Source organism: Pogoniulus pusillus, chromosome 5 (assembly GCF_015220805.1).
Source record: "Pogoniulus pusillus isolate bPogPus1 chromosome 5, bPogPus1.pri, whole genome shotgun sequence".
Classification (NCBI taxonomy): domain Eukaryota; kingdom Metazoa; phylum Chordata; class Aves; order Piciformes; family Lybiidae; genus Pogoniulus; species Pogoniulus pusillus.
The window spans coordinates 1,440,640-1,467,349 of NC_087268.1; the positions used below are offsets into that span (position 1 = coordinate 1,440,640).

General features: G+C 43.4%; 2 protein-coding genes across 8 annotated transcripts in view; both read right to left on the reverse strand.

The window, feature by feature from the left end:
* The window catches only part of DHRSX (dehydrogenase/reductase X-linked), a 139,795-nt gene extending 127,150 nt beyond the window's left edge, over positions 1 to 12,645 (reverse strand). For 6 of the 7 annotated variants that reach the window (XR_010302285.1, XR_010302286.1, XM_064143003.1 and 3 more), the window contains exon 1: positions 12,438 to 12,644. Coding sequence is in view for 5 of the 7 variants with exons in the window: in XM_064143003.1 (XP_063999073.1) it covers positions 12,438 to 12,549 (112 nt within the window). In the remaining 2 variants the exon portion in view is untranslated. Of the gene's footprint in view, positions 1 to 12,437 lie in introns of all 7 variants that reach the window. The other variant, XM_064143005.1, reaches the window with a different exon arrangement.
* ZBED1 (zinc finger BED-type containing 1) lies at positions 2,977 to 12,520 on the reverse strand. The gene is made up of 2 exons (XM_064143000.1): positions 12,438 to 12,520; positions 2,977 to 5,340 (listed from the first exon to the last, which is right to left on the reverse strand). The coding sequence occupies exon 2, from the start codon at positions 5,287 to 5,289 to the stop codon at positions 3,202 to 3,204; it is 2,088 nt and encodes a 695-aa protein (XP_063999070.1). The 5' UTR covers positions 5,290 to 5,340; positions 12,438 to 12,520; the 3' UTR covers positions 2,977 to 3,201.
* Positions 12,646 to 26,710: the final 14,065 nt, after the last annotated feature.

Here is a 26,710-nt window from a genome sequence, read left to right on the forward strand (position 1 = left end):
GTTGTGGATTCAAATTACCTGTCACGAAACACACACATAAATCTGACTTAATAGCTTAATTTGGAAATGAGTTTTGGGCCCACCCTTGGCAACAACACGGGCATTTAACTCACATTGTAGCAATATTTAAAACAGCTCTGCAACTTTGTTTCTCCACCCAACTAAAGAATTAATGCCATTAAACGAAAAACACCACGCTTAAGTAAGAGAAACCATCTGAACTGACATTTTTTGGTTTGGTTTGGGTTTTTTTTAATCCAAAAGATTTGTACAGCATTGTTTTTTTGGTTTTCTTTTTTTTTTGGTAAATAATTTACAGGATCAAAAGAAAAATGCATAGCTTCAAAACCTTAGAATGTAACCTCCCCTTGTTGCAGAAGAGTTCAAAGTCATAAAGTGCTGCAGATAGGAACACACATCAGACACATCATCTAGTAACTAAATTCTTTTTCTGGTTTATTTAACAATATTTCAGGCTTAGAACATTAAATAAAAATCTCACAGACAATGGGTAGGACAAACAACGGCTTTGGGTTGGGTTTTTTTTCTTCTTCTTTATTCTTTTTTTTTTTTTTTAAAGAATGCTGAGCTACATCAACAGAACTACAGTTTTATTTTGGATACCAAAAAATAAAAAGCTGGAAGGAAGAGATTAGTGCATTGCACTGAATTCAGAAAAACTGCTTGTAAGCATCACTGCATACATTTAGCCCTAGAAAGATGACAGTGGAAACAGGAGAGGGATGCTATCAAGAGGGATAGGCTGAACTCAGACCAGGGGACTGGTGCTCGGGCCTCCGCCTTGATGGTGAGGTTGAATTCTGCTCAAGTAAGAGAGGATCCACATGCCTCATGCTAGCATTTGTGCAGCTCCTTGAGGGCCAGCAGCAGTGGTGGCAGGTGGAGGTGGTGAAACCAAACACAATCAGCACCAGCTGGCATTCACCGAACGAAAGAGTCAAGAGGTCTTCCTAGCAGACCGCTGGGATGGCACATGAGCTCAGGTAACAGCAAAAAAAGGTCCTGCAGCATAATTTGGGTTTGCTACCTTCAAACACACCTGTGGGAGTTCAGGCCAAGCCTATGTTTGCACCTTGGACAACCACATACACTTCTTCAGTGGACAAGGAAAGTAGCAATATTAAATGGAATTCGCTGCATGTGTACTTTCTACAAGCGGACAGTAATTTTCAGGGGACCAGAGAGTGAAAACTCTGGCCGAGAGCCACACTACCTCCTTTTTTCCCCCCAGGCTTAGTGTGTGCCTGAGTGCCAAGTACCTCACTACTATTTACTTTGCTGCTCCCTTACTTTAACCTCTGTCCCTCCTCATCCACTCACCCACAACCAGTACTCACAAAGAACAGAGGCCTCAAACTTTCAAAACCTATTAAACAAGCAAGCAACTGGACAAAAGACTGAATTCCATCATAATTCTCATTTTGCTATGTTCCTCCTGGCTGGGTCCCTTTTAATACCAAAAGTCCATGGGTACCACTGTGATGAAAAATAACAATTTTTTTTTCTTCTTCTTCCAGCACAGTAACAGCCTCTCTCCTAAAAGATTGTGCTCAACATAGTAGTAGACTAAAAGCCAAGGTGAGAAACAAGACACCAGTTACAAAAATAAAATTCCAAGCAAACCTTGATTGTAACAGGAAAATTCCAAGAGGTGTCTTCTGCAGCTCAGGGGGACATGCTGGCTGTGCCATGCACAAGCTCTAATCTTGTTTATGACCTGCAGAATTTCATAAGAGATGGAAGGTCTGGGGTTGATTTTCTTTCATTTTTCTTTTTTTTGCCAAGTTCTTAAAAGGGCTCAAAACACAGGTGTAGAGACACAAAGGGAGCATATACAATACACAGCCAATCTGAAACAGTACTAAAATAGCAGACTGGGCAGGACTAAAGCCAACTCTAAAAATTGCATCAAGAGACAACAAAAGAAAAGTTCTTAAGCACTAACATAATACAAAGCAATCTTAAAGACTCACTGAATACATGTGTGGAAATAGGGGAGGTGTGTCCCTTCTTTTAAATACATTTACATAATATTAAAGCTCTTTATTTTGCTTTGCTTACTAACAAAAATTTTCTAGCTACCCTGGGCAAATTCCCCATTTAAATTAAGAGGTTAAGGATTTCATAGCATTAAGACAGACTGTTATATCAGCAGCTCATACAGATCTCCCCACTCTCTTCTTCCCTTCCACCCTGTGTTGAGGGGCCTGATGCCTTGTCTGCTTTGCACCAGATGGCACTAGCTATAACATCAGCACAAAGTAAGGGTAACATACTGCTGTCAGACCCCACACACTACCTTGCCACTTTTTAAAAGCACAAGAGACTACAATCAGGGCTTGTCTAGAAACACACACACACACCAAAAAAAAGGAAAAAAAAAAAAAGAAAGAAGTAAACATTTTGCCATTTGGCTGCCGCAGTTAAACTGTAAAACTGGACTACTGTGGACACAGCAATACCAGTTTAGAAGTGTTTATACCATTTATACCACACAGGAAAGGAAAATATCTTATCCCAGTATAAGTGCATCCACACTACAGCCTATGCCAGCACAGTATCAGTTAAAATAATAATAATACATTAGTCCTCTAATCGACAGAATAATACCAGCTGACCTTTTCTAGCACAGACCAGTCCTAAGACATGAGGTAGTGAAAAAGAAAATCAGGCTCAAGATCATTTTCATTCCATAGCATTGATATACTCTAAAAATATTCACTGCTCAGATTAATGGATTTTAAAAATGTTTTAAAATCCAACATTTAAAGCTAACATCCTGAGTCACACAGGATTGCGGAGGCATAACCTTAAAAACTCCTTTGCTCAGGTTCCTAATTCAGGAAAATATTTTTCAGATAGAAGACACATAAGCATGTCTTTGTCTCCCACTGAAGCAAGTGGAAAGGATGCACATGGACAAGTGCTTTCTGCAATCTGGGCCACAGTCAGAAGTCACGGTCTTTATAGAATTTATTTCCTCATTCATTTCAGTGCTGTTTAATCATAACTCATTCATGTTTTAAGACAGTGGGAAAAACATAGACAATGGAAGCTGAATCAAGTTTCTTACAACTGTTCCAATATTTACAGCATTCATAGCATAAAACAGAAGTGTTTTTGGTAACTTAAGACAAATACAATTTTCTCTTTGTTACTAAGTGTACCACAGCAGTCCTGTTAAACAAAGCCACTGTCTCGGATATTAAAGAAATTGTTGTTTACATTTACTGAGTCATTTAAATTAAAAATCTGTTCCTGTTCCAAACCCCACTCTCCTTCGTCTTCATCCTCGGGTTCTGCCTCAGACCCATTCCTACTGTTCTCATACAAAAAGATCTGCTCATCCACATGAGCCGGAGCTAATCGGTTTCTCTTTGCACTTACAACGTTAGCAGAAGAACCAAAAAGGCGTTCAGGGAAGACCCTCGTGGCCATAATACACCAATACTTTTGAAGAACCTTTGGTAAAACTGGAAACAGTGCTAGTCTGTCAGACCACCATTTCAGAGGATCTTCATTCAAACCGAGGACCTTTTGAGACTTGAAGTTGCTCAACTCCTCAACGATTTGAGCGTGCCATTCCTCCTGGTCCTCCACACCTCCTGTCTGGCAAAAGATCTCAGCAAGCATGTTGTTGATGACACTGGTAGGAGGAGGAGTGGAGGAGATTATGATTTTTTTCACAGGTGGCTCTTCTGAAACAGTGAAGAATTTCTCTTCAGTCCTAAAAGTATTTTCTTTTACTTTCTCCAGCAGGCTTTTTGCTTCTTCCACAACTCTGTTTTCAACTTGTTGCCGCTCAAAGGCTGAAAGAAAAGGCAGCTTTTTGTAGCGGGGATCCAAGAACGTTGCAACATTGAGAAACATGTCTATCTCAGGTGCGTGCTGGTAGGTGGTCGACAACTCTTTAGCAATCACTTCCTTTGCCATGCTGATTTCTTTCAAATCATTCTCTTTGATGTTCAGGGTGGTATTCAGAAGCATGTGAAGCAGCGGCTTAACCATACTTATCGTCGGGTACTTCGAAGCAGACATCATCTCTGCAACCTGCTTGAAAGGCTGGAGCAGCTCCACCAGCCCCTCAATTGTATTCCACTCACTGGCTTCCAGCATGAGGTGGTGGTTGTTGCTGTCCTCCACAAGAACAGCTGCAATGACAAACTGTTGCTCCTTGAGGCGCTGCAGCATAGCGAGCGTACTTCCCCACCAGGAAACACGGTCGCTTATCAGCATGCAGTGGAGAATATTCTGCTGCTTCTGCTTCTCACTCAGCATGTACATTGCAACAGTAGATTGCTGAAAATACTCCACCAGTTTTCGGCACCTGGCAAGAAGGCTGCAGAGTTTGGGGAGCTGAAAAGCTTGTTGTATTCCTGCATTAAAAGTGTGCCCCAAACAAGGCATCTGTACGGGAATATCTAGGAGAGAGCAAGCTTTCACAATGTCTTTACTGTAATCTGTTGTAGTACCAAAGACTTTTGTATTGATCCCCCACTCAATGAAAGTTTCATAAAGGACTCGTGTAATAGTCTCTGCAGTGTTATCCTCTGGTACTTCAAATGTTTTTAAGCACCGTGAGTTCACAGTCAGGCAGTTGGCAGGAACGCTGCTGAGAAAGTGAACTGCGATAGTTACATATGACCTGTTCTGGTTTTCACTCCTCCACAAGTCCGTGGATACGCCACACCACAGAACCTCAGTGAGCTCTTTCAGCACAATCTCTCTAATGGCATTGTACTTTTCAGGAATAGCTTTTGTACAGAAGTACTTACGGCTCGGAAGTTCGTATCTGGGGTCTGCTGTTCTCAAGAGGGCCTTGAATGTGGGCTCATCAACGATAGAGGCTGGATACATGCCCTCACAAATTAAGCTGCTGACCGCAGATGTCAGCTCCTGATGCTTTCTGATTTCAAAGTTCTGGTAGGTCTTCATGATGAGGCTATCCTGAACAACCTGCTGCGAGGACTCTGGCTTGATTTTTGAAAATGCAGTGGCAAAGGCTTCCCTCATTTGCTCAGTGTTACTTTTCACAAATTCACAGAATTCGTCAGGGTGATTCTTCTCAAGGTGGTAGGAAAGGTTGGATGTGTTTCCTGAATAGGCAATCTGTGCCATGCAAATACGGCAGTAGATCTTCTTCCACTGTAATATGCATCCTTCTGCATTGGTATCAAACCCAAAGTACTTCCACACTTTACTCTTTGCTCTCGGGTGAGCCACTAACTTTAGGTCTGATGGGGAACCTTCTAAACTTTTATTCTCCATTGCTTCTTGGCCACCGTCCCACTTTTTGATCCTTCACTCATTAATGAGTACCTGATAAAGGCAGTAAGATAAAGATACAATGAGAAAGCACAAGTTTGACCACACAACTATGTGAAATCAGCATTATTGTGAGCATATCAAAAAAACCTACCTTACTAATTACATTTGCAAATTCAAAGATGAGATTTGCAGGAAGTGTGACCTACAGGAGTCCATCAGGATGTCAAAAAATAATTATTTGAATATATCACATTCTGCCATGAAACTGAGCTAGAAGACTTGAATACATCTTATTTCCAGAACTATGTAATTGCAGGTAGACAACACACAACCACCAGCAGAGAGTTGCTGTGTTACTGTCACACAAACTAGTCATCTGCTACAGCACTCTCCTGTCTCTGAAGTTATAGTTAGAGCTAGACCAGCATCATGTTGCCTAAGAGTTACTGAACTTCAATGTTAACATTTATTTCAACTGAAATCTGATACTGGAGTAAAGGTTTTAGTGTTTGCTTATTTTGGGAGAAGTTTTTTTAGCTCAATCTAATTCTTTCAGCATTTTCTTAAAAAAAAACCCAAACAACCAACCCAAAAACTTACAATGCAAATTAGGGCACTAATCTGCTCCTCTGAAATGCTACCATATTTTCTGACTCAAATAAAAGGAAAAGGAGTTTGAACCTAGGTGCTGACCATCAATACACATCTGACAGCTTTCCTGTCCTTTACTTTCTGAAATCAAAGGCATTTCTTGAACTACCAGTTCACAATCACGGTTCCTGGAATAACAGTGCACTATAATTACAGGAAAAGCAGATAGGGAAGTACTAATAAATGTTATTATCTACATCAACTAGAAAATAATTTTGCTGTATTTTCTTCAAGAGGCTACAGAAGCTGGGAAGAGGTGACACTCTAGAGATAAGCATGGTGATAAGGTAAGACTTGGCAATCTGTACTGTGTCTGCACGGGAAAACGCTTCCTGGGGAAGTCACATATAAGAACTACTTGAGGCCTGCAGCCAGCACCCACTGGAGCTGATTGTGCTACACCAGAAACCCAAGCCACAGCACAGCATGACTGCTTACTGACACTTCGTTTATTCCACACCACCAGCAGCAAGGCCTGGGGACCTGGCCAGGACTGGGAAGGAAGCCCACAAATAAATATGGATGCAACCTCCCCAACAAAAATCCAGAAGATGAAGAGCATCAGGAACATCACTGCAGCCAGCCTGAAAGCAACGGTGCTGCTCCTCTGCTAATAAGGGAACAGCACCTGCACCCAAGCCCACAAAACCCTGGGGTGGTAAGACTGGCTTGCTGGGGGAGGAAGAAACCACCTTTGTCAAACTGAGTATCTCCCAAAAACAAATGCATGCAAGCTTCTCTAGTGCGCTTTCTGTTAGCGAACATTCCCAAGAAAAGATGTTTTCTTCTCTGAACTATTACTGGCATTTTGCAGCACTTTCTGAATGTCTTGAATGAAAACCCAAAGACATTATTTACCATGACTAAACATACTTATTTAAACACAGCTGTTGGTTTAGAAGCTGAATGAGAGATAGAAAGCAAGCATTTTATTGGATTTGTTCTGAAGTTTACTCCTGGGTGTAGATGGGGTTTTCTACTATTTTTCCCAAGGGGAGCAACGTTCTGACTACCAGGATGCCCTCTACTACCGTTCATTGTCTTTTAAGTTACCAGGATAAACTAATGAAACATGGTAATGATGCCTAATATGATTCTATGATTCTATGATATGTGCACATTGCTGCATAAATGCACCAAAGTATGCAATCCCACAAAAACTAATAATTTTTAAAGACAAAGTGGTGTACTGTATAATTATGTAACCTTGTCATGGCATCAGATTACACTGAGAAGATACATCACATTACTGCTTTTAGATTCAATCTATGCCATGGTGTCTTAAGGAAGGATAAAGGCTCCTCGTGTTTCATTAAATTTTAGTTTCCTTTGCAGTTCCGTGGCAATTCCTGAAAGCACTGTAATAAAAGAGTTGATGCATTTTTAATAATTAATATGGTACACTTTGATAAAATACAAGTTATTTTAGAGCCAAAGTGTTACAGACTCACTCCACCCTTCATTCATACATGTGTTACAGTTTTGCCACCGTTTTTGTTTGGATCTGGCACTTGGTGATAGTGGCACAGAGTAGCACTGCCACAGTTAAGGATATGCCAGCGTAACACAGTCTTTATTACGCTGGTGTAAACCATACTTCAGCTGTCATAATAGCTCAAGTATAAACTGTTGAACATGCCTGCCTCTCATCAACTGTTACACAGCATACCTGGCACTGTGAAAAAACCACACACCTCTCGTTTTAGTAGAAGAGGTAAATAAATTCTTCCTCTTTTAGCGTAACTCTGTTCATAGTCTGGTCTTGGCAAAAACTAGAGCAGCTTTAACTCTGAGCCAAAGTGAGGACACCAACACATTACAGAATTAAATCCATTAAGAATGAAGCACTTAATTGCCCTTGGGAAGTGCTGTAGTTTATTACAATGGCAGATGATGGAAATGCCGAACTTTGCATGATAAAAAAAAAATAGTACTACTTTGGTTTGCTGAAAACCCTTCCACACACAGAAGCCTTGCGGCTACAAACGTGCCTTTCCCTTTCTGCCTTGAATTCCCACACACATTGTTATAGAACATGCATTTGGAGAAGCTGCTGTTTTTCTCACTCCCTCCATGCAGCTGGCCAATGAAACCAGCTTTAAAGGCTTGCAGAAAGAATCCTCTGCTGGTCTCCCAACAAATTCAGTTGCCACAGGAGGAGAAGGAAAGGCTTAGGTTTCCTTTCCTTAGCATCTCATCGCTGCTCTCCTTGGGGTGGACTGTGCTGCCTCCTCATTCTTCTCGGATCCCTCTCCCTCTCCTAACGCAAATCTGTATCCCTCCTTTCCGGGACACAGCCTGAGTCAAAATATTAAAACACTAGCAATGACATTGCAGAGGGCAGCAGTGCTACCCTTACACCAGGCAGGGCTCTGTTTCACCAGTGGCAAAGAAAATGGTTCAAAAACCATGACAGTGTCTCAAGATTGTGAAACCAAGCAGAAGGATGTGAAGAAGCGCGGGGTGTGCAGCTATCCTGCAACCTTAGCTCTGCCCCCTTATGCATGCAGAGTGATGGCACCCTCTCTAATTACATGGTAGGCATCGCTGTCGCACAACCCTTGCCTCATTCAGCACAGGGGCAACCATAAAATGAGTGTTTCCTCATTTCTGAAATTACCTAAATAACCCTCTCAGGTGCATGCATGAGGAAGAAGGATTAGTTATTAGATGCAACTTTTATTTTTGTCATCAATCCTTCCTACCTGCTCATTTCTCTACCCACCTCTGGATGTTTTACAACCTGGAGCTCATAAAGCTGTGAGCAGGAAGTGCTCAGTCTGTCATTCTGATTTATTCATACAAAAGTAAAAGCCCTCAATACATGAAACAAAATTAAGAGATGCACATTCTCAAATTAATATTCCATTATTAATGACAAAAAAAATTGGTACAAATCAGGACACCGAATAACTAGAAACTGGGGCAAATTAAAAATATTTATGATACTTCAATCACTTCTAAAAATAGATGCAATCTTGAAGGTCTTCTGAACTTCAGCCCCTTACCACCTTCTTCAGAGCCAGTTTTCTACACATCACAGGTACCAAATTAAACTACGAAGACTTCAAAATTATCAAATGCTCAGCATTTAGTCTTCCCCTACCAAATTTCAATGATGTAGAGTAGAAAAAGCAGAAGGAAAACAGCAAATAAATTCCCTGAGAAGCTTTGTAAACACCAAAAGAAATAATGGCAACAATGATGATTAGATGAACCTTTTTTGTTATCAGTAGTGTGGCTTTCAGTGGCCACATTTCCAATATTAACATCCTGGTGTCTCAGGTTAATATTAGTTTGTCTTTTAACAACCCATTGATTAGATTTTTGTTTCAAGAAAGTTTTATATCAAGATCTTTAGTCACATGGGTTTTTTTCTTTTTCCCTTTCTCTCCAATTAAGCACGGGGGGGGTGGGGGGGCAGAATTCCAAGCAGTAATTCCTAATAAAACTACTGATAGTTTAGAACACTGAACACTAATACAGTCCCTGGTACGTACAGTTACACTATTCAAGAAATTAGGATTTGGAACAATGTTTTCACGCAAGTTAAAGTTCTCCTTTACTTCTGCACACTGATTTTAGCAAGGCAATTACTGACTGCACCCCATTTATCCTCCCAACTCTGCATTTTCCTTCAAGTTCAGAACTTCAGAATGACTTCCCTACTCTGTACTAGGGGAAGTATTCACTTCAACAGAGAATATAACTTTATCTTTCCAGTCTGCAACTCAAAACAATTACCAAGTTTTTACACTGAATCTCTATTTCAGAGCTCAAACTGCCCTCTTTTCAAAAAAGCCTTGAATCCCATCTATAAAATTCACATGAATCCCAGCAGTATGTGACAGAACAGATGGCCATTTTTAAAGAGCCACGTGAAAGCACATGTGCCAAGACCATGCAACTCTGACTACGTTAGTGGAACGCAAGAGAAAACAAAAACCAAACTAATTCGGTTTACTTGGGTTTAAATTCTGAACACTTCCTCCAAGTGCAAGAAAGCAAGCTTTTCTTGGAAGACTCACAAGGAGAGGGCTGCACTACTCACAAGGAGAGGGCTGCACTAACACCAGATCCCTGAGTTCAAGGACATTGTGCACCCCTATGTTCAAAACCTTCCACGGGAGAGCTGCAACACTGCCACATGGAAAGCAGCAAGTGTGATGGCGGAACTGGGGCCAAGATGTGATCAGAGGCATGGCTGACTTTGCTGCCGTGCTCTGCCCAGCCTTCCACCCTCCAGCTTCTCCCTGGGAAGGCACCTTGGCAATAAAGCTTCTGCATTCATGAGAGTTACAGTCACTCCCTCAAAAAGAAATAGGAAATTTCAGACATATGTACCTTTCTAGATTATCATCGGGAAAGCTACTCGGCGGTTTCTGACAGCAAGTGTAGTTCACTGATCCAAGTTTTAATTAGGCACGTTCTAGCCAACGCTCTCAATTTTTGTGGCACTGCCATCACTATTTAGAACTTATTACGCAAACATGGTTAATATGGCTAAAAAAAGTTCCTCCTGACTAGCTGATTCACTTTTCAAGCAATGGCTGGACACAGAGAATCAAAGCAAGGGAGCAGGTAACTGCCAAGAGGCAATTGTGCACAAACAATTACTGAGAAGGAAACTACTTGTCCTTGGAAGAAACCACCTCAAGTTAGAGTTGAAAAAAACAGTTTCCACATCTGTCAAATCTGTCCGTCCTTCTCAGGCAGCTGACATTCCCAAGTCAGATCTCCACTACCTTCCTCTGGCTTTTCCAAATTCACCACTTCGGGGTTTGGGGTTTTTTAATAGCAGTTACAAACAGACAGCAATGAAACACTCAGGCCACATTTTTAACATGCTGCTTCTCTTTGGTACAAAAAAAAAAAAAAAGGAAGAAAGTTTTGGAAAGTGTTACGCACCCTAGGCACAATACCCAGCTGCACTCTGCCAAGAAAAACTAACGCTAGAAAAATGCTCAGATTAATTCAAACTGCGCACACATCTACCCCTTTTTTGTCACCAGGGCTGTCTCACTTGTTTGGGGCTTTTACCTCTGCCTTTTGAGAATCTAGAAAGATGAATGCCAGCCTACTGCAGAAGTATCAGGAACGAATAAAGAGTAGGCAGGTGGTGTGTATGTCACATCTCTTCCCTAGTGCTTTATATATTCTCTATAACAATCTCCTTATCTCTTTATTGAAACGCTATGTCCTCTCAAAACTCCTCTTCTTCCCCTGGTTTTTCTTCCGGTTAAGACTATCAACAGAGCCACAAAGAATGACTTTAAGAAGTCAAAGTTAAAAGGTACTGACTTGCATGAAGTTGTGTGCTCGGCTCTGATGACACACTATGCATCCAGCCGGACTCATAGTTTGCTCTAAGTTTATAAACTCAGAAGCACTTCAAAAGGCTTCAAGAGAAAAAGGAAACTCAAACCTTGGCTTTCTGGCATAGGTATAGTTTCCTCTAGTCAGTATAAACCATGATGTTGACCCAAATCAGAAAAGTGCAAAAATGAAACTTCTCCAAAAAATGACTAATCTGAAGTCCCTTGGAGAAAACTTTAAGTATTACTCACTGTCAACTTAAGGGCAAGCGACTGCCTGTGTCAAAGACTAAGCTATTAGAGCGCGGGAATTGTCCCATCCCGGAGCGGCCAGGGCAGGGAGGCTGTGACCGGCAGTTCCAGCTGCCCCGGCTGGCGGAGGCCGAGGCCGGCAGAGCCAGTGGCGGGGCGGGGGCACGGAGGGCGGCGACGGCTGAAGCTCCCGGGCCAGCGGGAGGCGGCTCGCCGCTACCCGCCTTCTAAGCACCTACCTGGGCTGAGGGAGGCTGCGTCCACGCGGCTCTGAACCGAAGTCTGAGGCGAAATCGCCAGGAAGAAAAAAAAAAGGGGGGGGGGAAGGGGGAGAAGCAGGGACCCCCGGCCCGCGGAGTCCCCACGCCGCCGCCCGACCGAGGCCTCCGTCAGCTCAGCGTGCAGCTAGGCGCCCGTCCCGGGCCCTGCCTCCCGCCCCACCCCACGTCCGGGGCCGAACGGAGCGGCGGAGGCTGGGACCTGCTGCTCGCCAACGGCAGTGAGGGCGGGGCTCGGTGCAGCGGTAGGGGCACCCCGCCAGCCACAGCAACCCCCAGCTCTGCTGCCCTGAGGCAGCCCTGTGGGACTGTGGGACCGGCCCCCGGATCAGAGTGGGGCAGGAGCCCAACGACGGTGGCCGGGCCCAGGCCGGAGCCACCGAGGGCCTCAGCCTCTGTCCTACCGTAGGGAAGCGGCGCGGCCCAGGCGCCCTGCTGCTGCAGCCAAGGTCGCGGCTGTCCTGTCCTGTCCTGTCCGGGCCGTCCGGCCACCCCCCGGCTGGGCCGCCAGTCCGGGCTCCGCGTTCTATGGAGAACCGGCCCTGCCACCCTCCCAGGAGTGGGCGAGAGAAGACGCGACGAACTTTCCCCCTTCCTGCAGGCCTCTGCCGTGCAGCCTCCTCGACTCCGCGGTGCCAGCTGCGGTTCTCACCTGAGGCCGAGGGACAGCGCAGGTGGAGGCGACGGCGCAGCTGGTGCAGGATGACGAGGAAGCCGATGTAGTACACTCGGAGCAAGGGCACTAGTGCAGACAATAGCGACATGGCCGCCCCTCGCCCCGCGGCAGCTGGCTCGGGACGAGCAGGGGAAGGAGCGCGGCGAGCGGCCGGCCTGTGCGCGGAGCGGTGGCTGCTGGCCGCCGGGCCAGGCGCAGGGGGGGATGTGCGCAGGGCGGCCCCCAAAGAACGGAAGGCAAAGCGGCGCTGCTGTCACAGCGGCGCCCGGGCGCGTCGCGCCTCCCGCCCTTCTGGGCATGTGCGGCGGGGGAAGGGCCGCGCCGCGGCCGGCGCGGAGAGGAAAGGGGCGGCGGCGGCCGACCAGCTGCTGGCCGCGGCAGGATGGCACCTCGGCCCATCGCCCAAGCGCCTGGGGAACCGGGGAAGGGACGAGACGCTAGGCGCTCCGTGGCGGCGTTAATCGGCGGCGGAAGAGGAAGATGGCGTGCCAGGCCTCTCGAGGAGGCTGCCGGGTCTTGGGTGCAGCGACTCTTGAGGCCAGGTGTGTGTGGTTACGAGCAATCAGCAGTGCCTCGGCGGGGATGAGGTGCACGGTCCTGCCTCCGGGTCCTGTGGCCGAGCGCTCACTGATTTCCCTTCTTTCTGTATCGGTGAGGGGCTGCAGCTGCCGAATCCCAGGAACGTTGCTTTTGCAGGTGAAAATACTGACATGGTTATGACTTAGCAGCAATTTAAGATTTATTGATTCTGAGAGGTAGATCAAAAGGTTGACTTACAACAGCACTTAATCATTAACCAACGTAAAAGCGATTCAATAAAATATAAGCCAAATAACAAATTAACTACACATTCAATGATGATAAAATTCACACCAACGACTAGGTATCCTCAGTCGAGATATATATATATATGTGTGTGTGTGTGTGTGTGTGCATATGCATAGGAATAACCACAAAGTATACAAACACAGTTACTTGGACCCAGTGGAACATATTGATATCCACACTGATGAAAGCAAGTGTGGATATTCAAACATGGGTGGAGGTGGATGAAAGAGAGGCTGCCTATAGTTAAAATTTCCCTCTTCTTGAGTTTAAATCCAGTGCTTCAGCATTATTAACAGATAACTGAATCTTGAGAAGTCTGATTTTATTCTGGCCTTTCCCACAATTCGTGCCTCAAAGGCATCTCACTCGGGAGATAGTGGATACAGCTCCTTGCCATACATAAGAGCTCAAAGGGTCTTATTTTAGGGACAGTGTTTATAGGGTCCAAGGTAACTGATTCTCATGAGGTGGCTTTCTGTTTTGTGAAAGCATTCTGCTATTTTCTGCCAGTTGCTGACTTTTGAAGTTCGATATCGCCCCCCTGTTGGCTAAAACCCAGATACAAATGTACCAGGTTATCACAACCCAGGTACAGATGTACTGGACTATCAGCAGGTGCTTAATTCAGAGGTGATATGAAGAGCAGTGTAAGATTCAGAAAAGTGGGGGCCCAGCACATCAGGGAGATGCTTTAGTATTCTGGTTTGCTGTCTTTTGCAATCCATGCCTGATTTACCCTATGTTGGTTCATAGCCTAGAAAAAAGGCAGTGGTTCAAACTTCATCAGTTCTGAAGCAAGTTTTGAGTGACAGGCAACTCTACTATCCTAATCACTCAGTCTGGTCATGGCCTCAGCCTCCCTGGGCATCTGTCCTGTCAAGCTTACTCTTCATGGTTGTAGCTCTGGCAGTTACAGGTGCCCATTTCTCCAAAAGCAGCTTTATGTACAACGCCTTCCTACATCAGGGGCTTACATCTTCTGTCAGCTTGAACACATTTTTTACTGCAATATCTAGCATATCACATGACATATTTCTGAAGTTTTGTGTTACCAGTTTTAAATCCTTAGCCTTATTTTTAAGATGGCAAATATTCTGTGTCTGCAGAAAAGCACATTCTGTCTACCCATTCTTGTGGTAGAGGGTTGGGTTTAGCTACAGCAGATGCAGTGTCTAGCCCTGATGATGTGGTGTTTCTTAACTGCAGATCAGCCTAAATATTGATACAAAAAATAGTAACAAAACTGTATTCCATTTCAAATCCTTAGGTATCTTTTTGCCTTTGAATATGGTGTGGAACCAACCACATGAAGTTCAAGAAGTGCATTTGAAATGTAATCTCCTCCTCTCAAAAAAAAACAACCACCATACTTTCGAGGAAAAAAGCCACAGCAAGCAATATGCTTTGTCAATATTAGTTCAGATTGCCCAGCAAATTGACTTTCTGTCTTCTGAAAGAAATACACATAAAGTAAAAGGCACAGTGTAGTTGCTCCAGGACAAAGCCAACCATGTCATTTTGTGTATGGCTGGTGATTTATTTCTTTTAATTTACCCATGGATTATGCAAACATAAATAATAAACAAAACATCAAGAAGTCACATTGGTAAAGGATGCATTTGTAACGTGTATTATTTTCAATCATGCATCACATAAAAAGACATGAAAGAAGAAATGCTCACATTTAGTAAAGCTGAATTATTCCTTCACCGTATCTCAGTAAAAAGCAAATCTCAACTCCTTTATGTTGCTGTATATCTTTTTCTCAGTACTGCAGCATTCATGAAAGCCCTTTGCAACATTAAACTGTGGAATCTGCTACAGTATTTACATGATGTGTATATAAATATACAATGCTTTCTTAGGTTTTCTAGCACAATAAAATAAATTGATGCCTATTCACATTACAAGAATAAATATTCTCTTTTTTTAAAGACAATGCTATCCAAAGAATTCACCTAAGTGGGCACAAACAATGGGTTAACGTGGTCTTACTAGTATCCCTGCTTTTTCTCAGGGTGCTAAAATTACTTTCAATCCTCCATGGTTCAGAAGTGCAGCTTCACAGAAAGGATGAGGAAAATTTATTTCAATACTGCATTAAATTATTTCTTCTAAGGGCTGATGTGGCATGGATAAGAAATTAAAATTTTGACTATAGGCTGTAGGTCTTTGATTCTTTTAAATTACTGTCTTATAATACACCCTAATTTTAATTGATCTTTCCTTTTCCTTGGTCTTTAATAGTCACAATCTTTACTTCTTATTGATACTTTGGGTTTTTTCTTGCAATCATTAACTGCAAAGCCTCAAGTAGTTGAGCTGGAATCTCATCCATCTACTTTAGATAACTCACTGAGACACTCTTACCTCGATGAAATTTTAGATGTCTGAGCCCTGAAGGGACAAAAGGAGCAATCAGCTCCTCAACTTTACTCTACAGTGGGCAGAGAGAGGCACTTCCAAAGAACTGCAGAAGATGACTTGCTTCCTTTGAGGTGCATGCAGTGCTTCCTTCATTCCACTCACTGTGAGTGAACTCAGAGTGCCAGTGGCAAAGTCAGCCTGCAGTTAGACCACATGTGTCTTCCCGGAAAGCCATTGAAAACTGTAGTTACGCTGCATCCACATAGGCTCCAGCCTATCTGCCCCTCCTGCAGGACTGGCACTAGTGAAGCAGTGTGGCATCACAGTAGTTCCACCCACAATTTACATAGAGATGCATAAAGCCATAAGAAAGGAAATGTTTCTAGACTCGAATTAAGTCCTGATCTCAGGCTTCCCAGCAGAACAGCATAATCAGCAACCATCGGGGAGCATGGATAGTAGGTGGTGCAGTTGAGAGCCTGTGCAGCCAGGAAGATAAGAGGCACAGGACCAAACCAAAGCTGACAAAAGCGAACCCAAAGTTAACCTGGCAGTTCAGACACACTGGCACAGGATGGAGGGTTATAAAATTATGCCCTACTTTCCTTGTTTGTTCCATGACAATCTCCTGTATGACACATCTTTACCAGGTACGTGAGTGTGCTCCCCTTGAGAATGGGAGCCAAAAACTCCTCCTATCTATCACATGGCGGTTCAAGTTCAGTAGGAGAGATCAATGCTTTTTGCCCAAGCATGGCATAATAATTGAGGGAGCCTCATAAGGTGTTGACAGTGTCACATCAATCCCTCTCAAACTGTAAAATGTAAACTTCCACTCCCATGGTTAGCTTAAGATGTGCTCTCGGAGTCTTGCACATGCAACAAAGATGATAGCCCACACTGGCAGAAGCCATGCATAATACTGACTGCTGATAATTTCTCAGGCTTCTCAAAGGGATTTACCTCTCTTCCTACGATGGATTGCAGTGGGACTTGAGGCAAGAGATAAGTGTCTATCTTTCCAAAACAGGATCTTCTTAACATGTGTGGGTGAATAGTTAAATGCCTCAGGAACTTTCAGGTTCAGTAGCGAGGTGCTCACACGATTAGACAGTGCTAGGAAACAGTCAGGATTCCATCTGGAATTCATGCGGGGCTTTGAGCACCTGCAGACAATTCTGACAGATTGCATATGCTTTTTTTGATCCCATCTATGCCAAAAGGAAAAAAAGAAAGTAATTATAGGCACCTCCAAACTAGGTACCATGTTGCATAATATTGGGCACTTGAGCACAGCAGGACTGTACGGAGCAGTAAGATCTTAGGCACCCTCTGTAGTATCTTGGAGAGGACTGGTTATGTGGAAGCAGAAATACACTTTGCCAAGGAACAAGTGTCTGCAAGCTATGCAGCAGGAAGTCTCAGACACTGAAATCAGGCTCCTCTACTGTGAGTAATCATTTAATGGAATGCCTTACTTTCTCTTCAGTAATGGTAGGGGAGATAGATAGTAGGTAAGTGTAAGACTGACCTGAGTAACAGAACAGATGCTAAAGCATTTGCCTATGAATGGGGAAGGGATTGAAGTTACAATCTGTATTCCCTGAAGAGCTTATGCTTTTTAGACTAGAGCAGAACAGGAGAAAACATGAACTAATTAAGAGCAAATAGAGTCGTGGAATAGGGAGAAGTTTCCCTCTTCAGCCAAATGCTCAAACCACTCAGCTATTACTCAGGGTGCTTCTTGCTGCCATTGTGTTTTTCGAAGTGACCACCACTGCAGCAATTTTGTATCTGCACATTTGAGCGTTCAGCATGTGTTGCACTTTCAGGATATACATGGTCTGGAAATCCTGCAGCATAACTAATTGTGTCTGGGCTTAATCCTAGCTCCCAGTATACCCCTACTCTGTATCATGTAAGATCTGAGCATCTCCCCTGCAGCACAGTCAAGACCCAGACACCAGAGTGAGAAGGCAGCATGCAGAGGAAAAGCCATTAAAAAGGAACAAAACAAACCCCCAAAACAACAACAACCAAAACAACCCAAGAACAAAAAAAAAACAAACCAAACAAAACAAAAAAAATAAAACAAAATCTCCAAACATGAGGGTTTGCATACAGAACTTTTGCAAGCATCTTAAGTGTAGAGCAGGTGAGCTGATCACAAAAATATACAAGCCTCTGTCATAAAACTCTTGAAAATAGTAAATCTATTTATAGACTAGTAGGGGTGTTAGCAGCCTAGAAGATTGGCAATTGTAGAGGGCCTACAGGAAAGATGGAGAGGGACATTACCAGGGAGTATAATGACAGGACATGGAGTAACAGTTTTACACTTAGATGTTAGGAAGAAATTCTTTACTGTGAGGGTGGTTAAGACACTGTACCAGGTTTCCCAGAGAGATGGTAGATACTCCCTCCTTGGAAGTGTTCAAGGCCAGGCTGAATGGGCCATTGAGCAACCTGATCTAGTGGCAGGTGTCCATCCCTGTGGCAGAGGGAGTGGAACTAATTGATTTTTAAGGTCCCTTCTAACACAAGTCATTCAAAAAACACTTTCAAACCTTGACTTGGTGAACTGACTGCAAAGAATAACGTTGGGGAAATCCTAGGTACACAAAGTCTGGAAATCCCACGTGCAGCAAGAACTAACCAGCATTATTTTTGTAGTGGTAAATCAGTGCTCACACAGTTTCAGGGCTATAAGAACATCTGTTAGTAGATAAATTGATTAACACATGAGTTTTCAAAAGCCCACCATCAGAGGATAAGAGCCAGGCTATTTACAAAACATAAGAAACAAATTCCTACACTAAAATAAAAGCAAAGCACTGGGAAGTTAAAGAAAAATTAGAGTAGGGTGTCAAGCTTTCAAACCACATCCATCCCTGGCGGGATCATTCCTTATTGTCTTGGATGGAGTAGGAGAAAATCTGTGGCACCAAAATGGATTATTATTTCTATTACAGAATCACAAAATCACAGAGGGTTAGGGGCTAGAAGGGACCTCGCAAGATCATCTTGTCCAGTTGCTTTGCCAGAGCAGGATCACCTATACCAGATCGCACAGGAATGCATCCAGACAGGTCTTGAGTGTCTCCACAGAAGGAGACTCCACAACTCCCCTGGCAGCCTGTTCCAGTGTTCTGTCACCCTCATTGGGAAAAAAACTCCTCCCAATGTTTACATGGAAATCCCTATGCTTCAGCTTCCACCCATTGCCCCTTATCCCGTTGTTGGGCATCACCAAGAGCCTGGCTGCATTCTCTTGCTAGTCACCCCTTTTGATTTATAAACATTAATGAGGTCACTCCTGAGTCTCCTCTTCTCCAGGCTAAAGAGACTCAACTTCCTCAGTCTTTCCTCATAAGGAAGATGCTCCATTGCCTCAATCATTTTTGTGGCTCTGCACTGGACTCTTTCAAGCAGCTCCCTGTCCTGTTGAAGGGCCCAGAAGTGGACACAATATTCCAGATGTGGCCTCACCAGGGCAAAGCAGAGGGAGAGGAGAACCTCTCTCAATCTACTAACCACAGCCCTTCTAATACACCCGAGAATGGCACTGCCCTTCTTGGCCACCAGAGAACATGCCTGGCTCATGGCCAACTTTCCATCTACCAGCACACTCAGGTCCTTTTCTCCTTCACTGCTCTCCAGCAGGTCAGTCCACAGCTTATACTGGTACTCAGGGTCGTTCTTTCCCAAGTGCAAGACTCTACACTTGCCCCTGTTGAACTTCATTCCATTTCTCTCTGCCTGTCTAAGTCTGTCTGAATGACAGCACAACCATTAGCCACGATGAGAAAGGAGCAGGAGAATTTCAGGCAGATTTAAACAAGAGATATGGACTGGCAATATTCCAACACTGATCAAATAATAAAAGATTAATCTTGGCCACTGTAGAAATGGATTTCTTGACAGTTTATTTGTGCTAAAAAAATACCTGGTGTCAATAATTGTCTTGTGGTTCTTTCAGTGTTAGTACAGTGACATCTGCAAGCACCTGTGGCATGCCCTGTGCAACACAGCCCAACCCATAGCTAAGAGGATTTTGCTGGGGTTCAGCAAACATCCAAGAAGATGATGATGGTCCAGAGAGTTCTCTACGATGCTGGGTCTCCATGTGGTTTTTGTCACTTCCTTAGCAATACTGTAGGATGAACATGCCTTTCATCAGAGACTTGCTTAGCACCATTCTACTGTGGAAATAAAAAAGCAGCATGACCCCTCAAAAACTGGGTATTATACTGGAGCTGCAGCTGTTCTTTGGTTGTTTTTTCTGGGTTTTAATTATTATCTGCTTGCAGGAGTACTTAGATGCCATATACAACAATATTATGTAAGGCAATGTTTGTGGAGACAACATAGCAGACAAGCTTCCAGGCACACGTAACCCTGCCTATGCCCTCAGCCAAACAGAGCTGTAAGACTGGTACTATTAACATTCAAACTCCAGTAGCAGAGTTCAGTGGTCTCATGCATACTGTCTGTGGGCATTTCCCTGAAGACTGCTCTTGCTGCTGCCATAGCCAGCCTTGGAAAGTGGTGGGATGAAATCCCATGAAGATGTGAGATCCTTTGGTTTGTATATGGTAGCTATATTAGGTCCCACCCATCATAGTTAAACAGGCAATGCCACACCACAAACAGGGCATCCTTACACTGGTGACAGATGGGTGGCCAGGTCAAGGAAGCTGGGAGATGGAATTTGGAGGTCAAGATCTTCAGAGCAGTACAGAAATGGCTAAAGTGGCAAAGACTGTGCCACACAGAAATGTATGTGAGGTCAGGGATGTAGATGATGTTTCAGACAGACAAGAGGCATCTTCTGCCAAGAGAGCAGTTCTTACCTGAAGTCTTCATACAGGTTGAAGTGACCTGGCTTTGTGCCCTGGTCTGTTTGTGTGCACCTTACATCAGTGCAAAGATACTTTTGCTCATGTATTTCCATTTCACCAATTGACTTCTCAGACTGGAGCAAATATGTGTTGTCTTTAAGACTCACACTGCTTTTGTACTGAACTGCACAGATTTCCTGGGCTCCTTGGGGACAGGTCCTGCCTGCAGTGCTCTGTGACCTCAGCATTGTAAGAGCATCTCTTATTTTTGTTGTTGTTAAAGACTGGCTGGGGTGATTCTGACTGCCTGTCTCTAGGCTGCGGCATATGAGAGAGCAAACGCGGTGATGGGTAAAGAGATGCATAGAACAAGCTGGAGGGAAGAAGATCAGGCCAAAACACGATGCAAATGCTAAGCAGAGGAAGACATGCAGATGACAGAAAAGAGAAGCTGTGAGAAGGCTAGAGGTGGGTTGGCTTCGATTTAGCTTTGCTGTAAAAATGGTCCAGCGAGCTGCTAACTCAGGTCATGGCGTGCAGTGGGAAGGATGAAGATGGACAATTTTCTGATCCGTAGGGTCAGGATGTCTGAAAGCAAGTGGAGTTGAAAAGCCTGATGCAGTAAACCCACCCATCCTGTGACAGGGCTGAGGCTGGGGCTAGCTGCCTCACCCTGACCCTAGGCAGGGGTGTTCAAGAAGGGTGGACTGTGCAAGAATCCCACCAACAGAAGAGATGCCTACAGTGACCTGAGCTGGGTGGCACCTGAAGCCCAGCGCTACACTGCTCCATTCCATACCAAATCAGGGGTGACCTCATTGCTGTCTACAACTACCTGAAGGGAGGTTGTAGCCAGGTAGGGGGTGGTCTCTTCTGCCAGGCAACCACCAACAGAACAAGGGGACACAGTCTCAAGTTGTGCTGGGGGAATTACAGGCTGGATGTTAGGAGGAAGTTGTTGCCAGAGAGAGTGATTGGCATTGGAATGGGCTGCCCAGGGAGGTGGTGGAGTCACCATCCCTGGAGGTCTTCAAGAAAAGCCTGGATGAGGCACTTAGTGCCATGGTCTGGTTGACTGGCTAGGGCTGGGTGCTAGGTTGGGCTGGATGATCTTGGAGGTCTCTTCCAAACTGGTTGATTCTATGAAAAATATACTGGGGGATTATTGAGAATCAGAGAGGGTCTGGCAGCTCCTTAAGCTCACTCTGATCTTCTTTTCCTTACTTTTCTGACACAGCTGCTTTGCATTCCTCCTCTTTGTCAATAGGCCCTGGCTCCCAAGTCTCCCTAGACAGTTATTACTGGTTCTTCTTAACCCCACAGAGGTCTCTACACCATTATTTCTCCTTGTCCTGGGACAGCCAACACTCTCCTCCATTTTTCTCAAATCCATCTCACTTTACTTTCTGATCACCTGGACAAACCTGTCTCTTTATCTGCCTACAATCATTGGATTCCCCATTCTCTTGATCACACCTGCCTGTCAGTTGTCCAAAAAGATGACGTACACCTTGAATTTTCCACTTACTTTAATAAATGAATGAATGATTGCAGCGTTACATAACTTGTTTATGTTTGGCTTGTGCACTAATGCTTTGGGTTTTGGCTATTCTATTGCATTACATTAACTTAGGAAGCACAAAGCAACTGTGTAAAAAGATAGCAAGGACAAGAAGTTAACAGATGCAACATTTTTCATTTAAAGGGAAAAGGTTAAAAAAAACAACCCCAACAACATAAAAAATTACAAGGTCCTGCTATTCTTATGGACAAATTCACATGTAACAGAAATGAGGTAACAGGAGTTGTGTGAAACAGCATTTCTCATGCCTTGTCCTTCAGGTAATCCAAGTCTCTGTAAACACTGAGCTCTATTCTGCATTCTTCACCTCATTTCTGTTAGTATAAAAGCAAATCATAGCATGATTGGTGCCGAAGTGCCATAAGAACAACTGCACAGAAGACTCAGCCAGGCTCTGACTTTATGCTTTCTGCTTTAACACCTGTCTGTGAAGCAAAAAATGTTCTGGAATTGTAGTTTCAGTCCCTAGAATATATGCACTAAAAGTTATCCAAGACAATTCATTCTGCTGATAAAAATAATTCCAAGAGTGGAGAAAGCCAAGGGCTTGTCCTGGCAGTTGTTAAGGATCCACTTTCAGAATCACCTCAAGATGTCTGATTCTGATTATACATATGATATTAGCCTTCATACTAGCAGAGGTAATGAACTACTTCAATTATATGTAATATAATTGGGGGATAGGTTGGACTGGATGATCTTGGAGGTCTCTTCCAACCCACTTGATTCTATGATTCTAATATGTTACTTATGACAGTTTAACTTCCAAGTCTATTAAAACAGCAGTTTTGAACTCAACATCATCACATCCCAGTCTGCTGAGACAGTGCAGAGAGAAAGACCAGCCATTTAAAAAAATATTTCACTACAGCCTCTCAAATCCATAAAGTAGGTGTTTCTCAGTCCTTCAGCTGCCCTGAGAGCTGAACTAGCTCGAGTCTCAAGTTGTGCTGGGGGAATTACAGCCTGGATGTTAGGAGTAAGCTGTTGGCAGAGAGAGTGATTGGCATTGGAATGGGCTGCCCAGGGAGGTGGTGGAGTCACCATCCCTGGAGGTGTTCAAGACAAGACTGGATGAGGCACTTGGTGCCATGGTCTGATTGCTTGGCCAGGGCTGGGTGCTAGGTTGGCCTGGATGAGCTTGAAGGTCTCTTCCAACCTGCTTGATTCTGTGACTCTATGAGTCTATGAGTCTAATAGATATCATTCAGATTTCCACAAGGTGCAGTGGTTAGCAATGGTGCATTTCAGATTCTGGGTTAGCCCCGGATTTTTCTTGTTTCCTAAGCTACTGCTGCTCTTTCAGTAACATTAGCCATTTACATTCAGTATTTCTTGACAATAAGCCTAACATAAAGGACTCTTTATAAGTGTATATGTATAAATATACACTGTGTATTTAAAATACAAGAAAAATATCTATAAAGGACTGCAATGCTGTGACTGGGCTATTGCTGCTTGTATATATGTTAGACATGCTTTTAGTTTCTGGAGTTGGCCTGGGGGTTGTTTTGCATAAGAGTTTGCTTTTCAGTAGCAGCACGATGTTATAAAATGACATAGGTAGTTCATATGCATAAGAAGCTTTTAAAATTAAGATTTAAAACTGTTTTATAACAAGTATTTTTCATCTAGGGGAAAAAAAAAGCAATAATCCAAACCAACCAATAATTCAAATGAGGATTTGCAATCTTTAAAGCTACTTTTTAAAACTAGGCTGGCTTTTTTGTCCCTAGAAACTTGCAAAAGACCATCACCCAGTGATCCACTACATGTCACTCTGGCTGTTAACTGATAAGTTTAGGATAAGCTGCTTCAGCGTTGCAGAACATTTTATTCCACAATCCAGGCTACAAGATGTTTTTCTACTCCCTGAGTTCGCTTCAGAGCACATTTATCTAAGGTCTAGATCACTAAGGTGGGTTCAGACAACATCTCACCATAGAGAACAGAGCATACATAAACATATTGTAAGTTTAGAGACACATTTATGTGTACAGACAGATAAGATATTGCAATTTCAGTAAGTATGGGGAAGGGTAGTGGCATTTCCTGCACCCAGGACTTAACAGGCAAGTATTTAAAGGGGTTTAAGTTGTTACTTCTTTCATCAAGAGAGTAGGGATCTTTTTCTATATAAATCACATTACAGCACCATTACTACTTTGAATAAAGTAATTATACTGGCTATAACATGCACTTGTTACACAAAAACTACAGGTGGAGTGCAAATCTTCCTGATAACTTCATGTTCAAATTGCAGGCCCTAGCACACAGAGTTTTACCTGGCAGAAGTGTAAACCCAGGAGACTTGCCTATCGCTCTATATTAAAGCAAGCAACCCAAACCATACATTGCATACAGGATGAGTGGCTTTATGCTTATGATTTCCCTGGCTGGGTTTCTAATTGCAAAACAAGGGGGTTTCCTGCAACTTGCATGTTGGGTCTTGCATCCATCTCGCTCATGGACAGCCTCTTTTGTTGAGGTTTTGCTTCCTAGCAGTGAGATTATTCACAGCCACTTTACTGTATTTATTTTTTTGTTGTTGTTTTCAAGGAGGGATCAAGGTAAAAACTACATCTCATGCCTGGCTTTTTTCTTTTGTTTGTCACAGTATCAATCCTGCCTTTGTTTTGCATTGCCTTGCAACCAGCTGTTTACAATGAGACATCAATAGCAATCAAGGATCTGATTCTCCCTCTCTGGCTGTTGTTTATTAAATAGGAGTACAAACTGAAAGAGAACTTGACTGCTTAATAAAAATACAATCAGTTTACAGAAAAGGGCATAAATTTGTCCACAGTGAGGTTTTTTTTTACCCTCCAGGTTTAGGTTTCCTTCTATTTCACTATTAACTGTCCTGCTCTAATAACAAAGTTCATTTAAATCACAATGTTAGCTTCAGAAATGCATATGGTAGGTCAGGGATGGGATCAAGCACTGAACAGCCACATTGGCTGCAACAGAAGATCAGCATAGATTTGTATGTATCTGCTCAAAATGACCAGGACCAGAGATCTAAGGGAAGTTTCAAATCTTCTCAGCAACCTCCTACATAATAATCTCCACTTTGCTTCTCATCTCTACCTATGTACTAATGTATAGGAATTATTGTTAGAGTACTGTTTTGAAGATTTCATATCCCTCTTTTGTCTTGCTGCCATCATTTGTCTCTTTTAATATATTTGGCATGTAGATGATGTCCCAAATTACTTTCTCATTTCATTGAATCTCTTCTGTTTGTGCTGTGTTCTATGTATGTGATCTTATACGTTTTGTCACAAGTTATTCTAACGTTTTATCATTTACCCTCTTCTGCTTTCATTGCATTGCCCATTAGTTCTGTACTATGAGGCAGGCAAGCATTCCCAGTCTGTCTTTAAATGACTTATTACTTCATTATTTGCTTTTTTGGTTTCCTAATTTCCTGTTTACTGTAAAAGATCTTCTATGTCTCTTCAGCGGGAGTTCACAATACAACACAATCTGTTAACTTGGTCTCTTCTCCCAGGCAACCAGCAACACAACAAGGGGACACAGTCTCAAGGTGTGCTGGGGGAAGTATAGGCTGGATGTTAGGAGGAAGTTGTTGGCAGAGAGAGTGATTGGCATTGGAATGGGCTGCCCAGGGAGGTGGTGGAGTCACCGTGCCTGGAGGTGCTCAAGAAAAGCCTGGCTGAGGCACTTAGTGCCATGGTCTGATTGCCTGGCTAGGGCTGGGTGCTAGGTTGGGCTGGCTGAGCTTGGAGGTCTCTTCCAACCTGGTTGATTCTATGATTCTAACTTTTCAGACACTTCCTGTTCAAAATGTACTATGGAGTGTTTTTAATATAACTGAGACTGATCTATGGAAAAAAGGTGTCAGCATCAAGAGCATTTCTTAGATTCACAGTGAAACTGCAAGTGTAAACTAGGCAGAGATTAAAGTATGAGTATTAAGTCAACCCCAGACAAGAGATGCTCTTGTTAAGGCCTGCACAGAACTGGCTAGTCATACTGTGCTGCTCTCTCCTCTCTTTTTAATTGCAAGATCACATGAAAATACAGATGACAACTGTACTAGATGTCTTCCTAAAATTCTGTTCCCAGGCTCCCTTGGCTGTCTCCAGCACTGGTGCACCTCATTACAGCCCCCCGAGCCCTGCTTTCAGCTGGTGAAATCTCTTCCCGTGCCCAGAGTAACAAGATTAGTTATTGCCAATGGAAGTGAGCCAGAACCTCATCTAATGCCACAAAATGCCTTTGATAGCATCCGACCTCTCCTCGTCAGACAGCACTTCTCTGTGCCTTTCTCCAGCCATGCCCTGGGAGTGCATGTCACCTTCACCAATCCAAACACACTGCTGCTGAGGACAATTAGTAAGGAATTGCTCTTCTTTTTCTGATCACTGCTTTTTGCCATTTGAAACAGAGAGCGAGACACAAGGGGCTAAAAAGAAAAGAGAAGCACTTGCAATTACTTATTGAAACATTTTAAATATGAAGCTTGATCACAACTTTTCCTCTTTAATTAGCTGCTGCTGCTACTTGAAATGTTCAGTGTTAGTTGAGCCCTGTAATAAGTTGGGTTTTAGTCATAATGATTTATTCCTGCTGGGGAGGGAACCATGATGATTAACTCTCTCTGT

Coding starts and splice junctions, on each gene's coding strand:
- ZBED1 (XM_064143000.1), bottom strand. CDS start 5,289: ATGGAGAATAAAAGTTTAGAAGGTTCCCCATCAGACCTAAAGTTAGTG.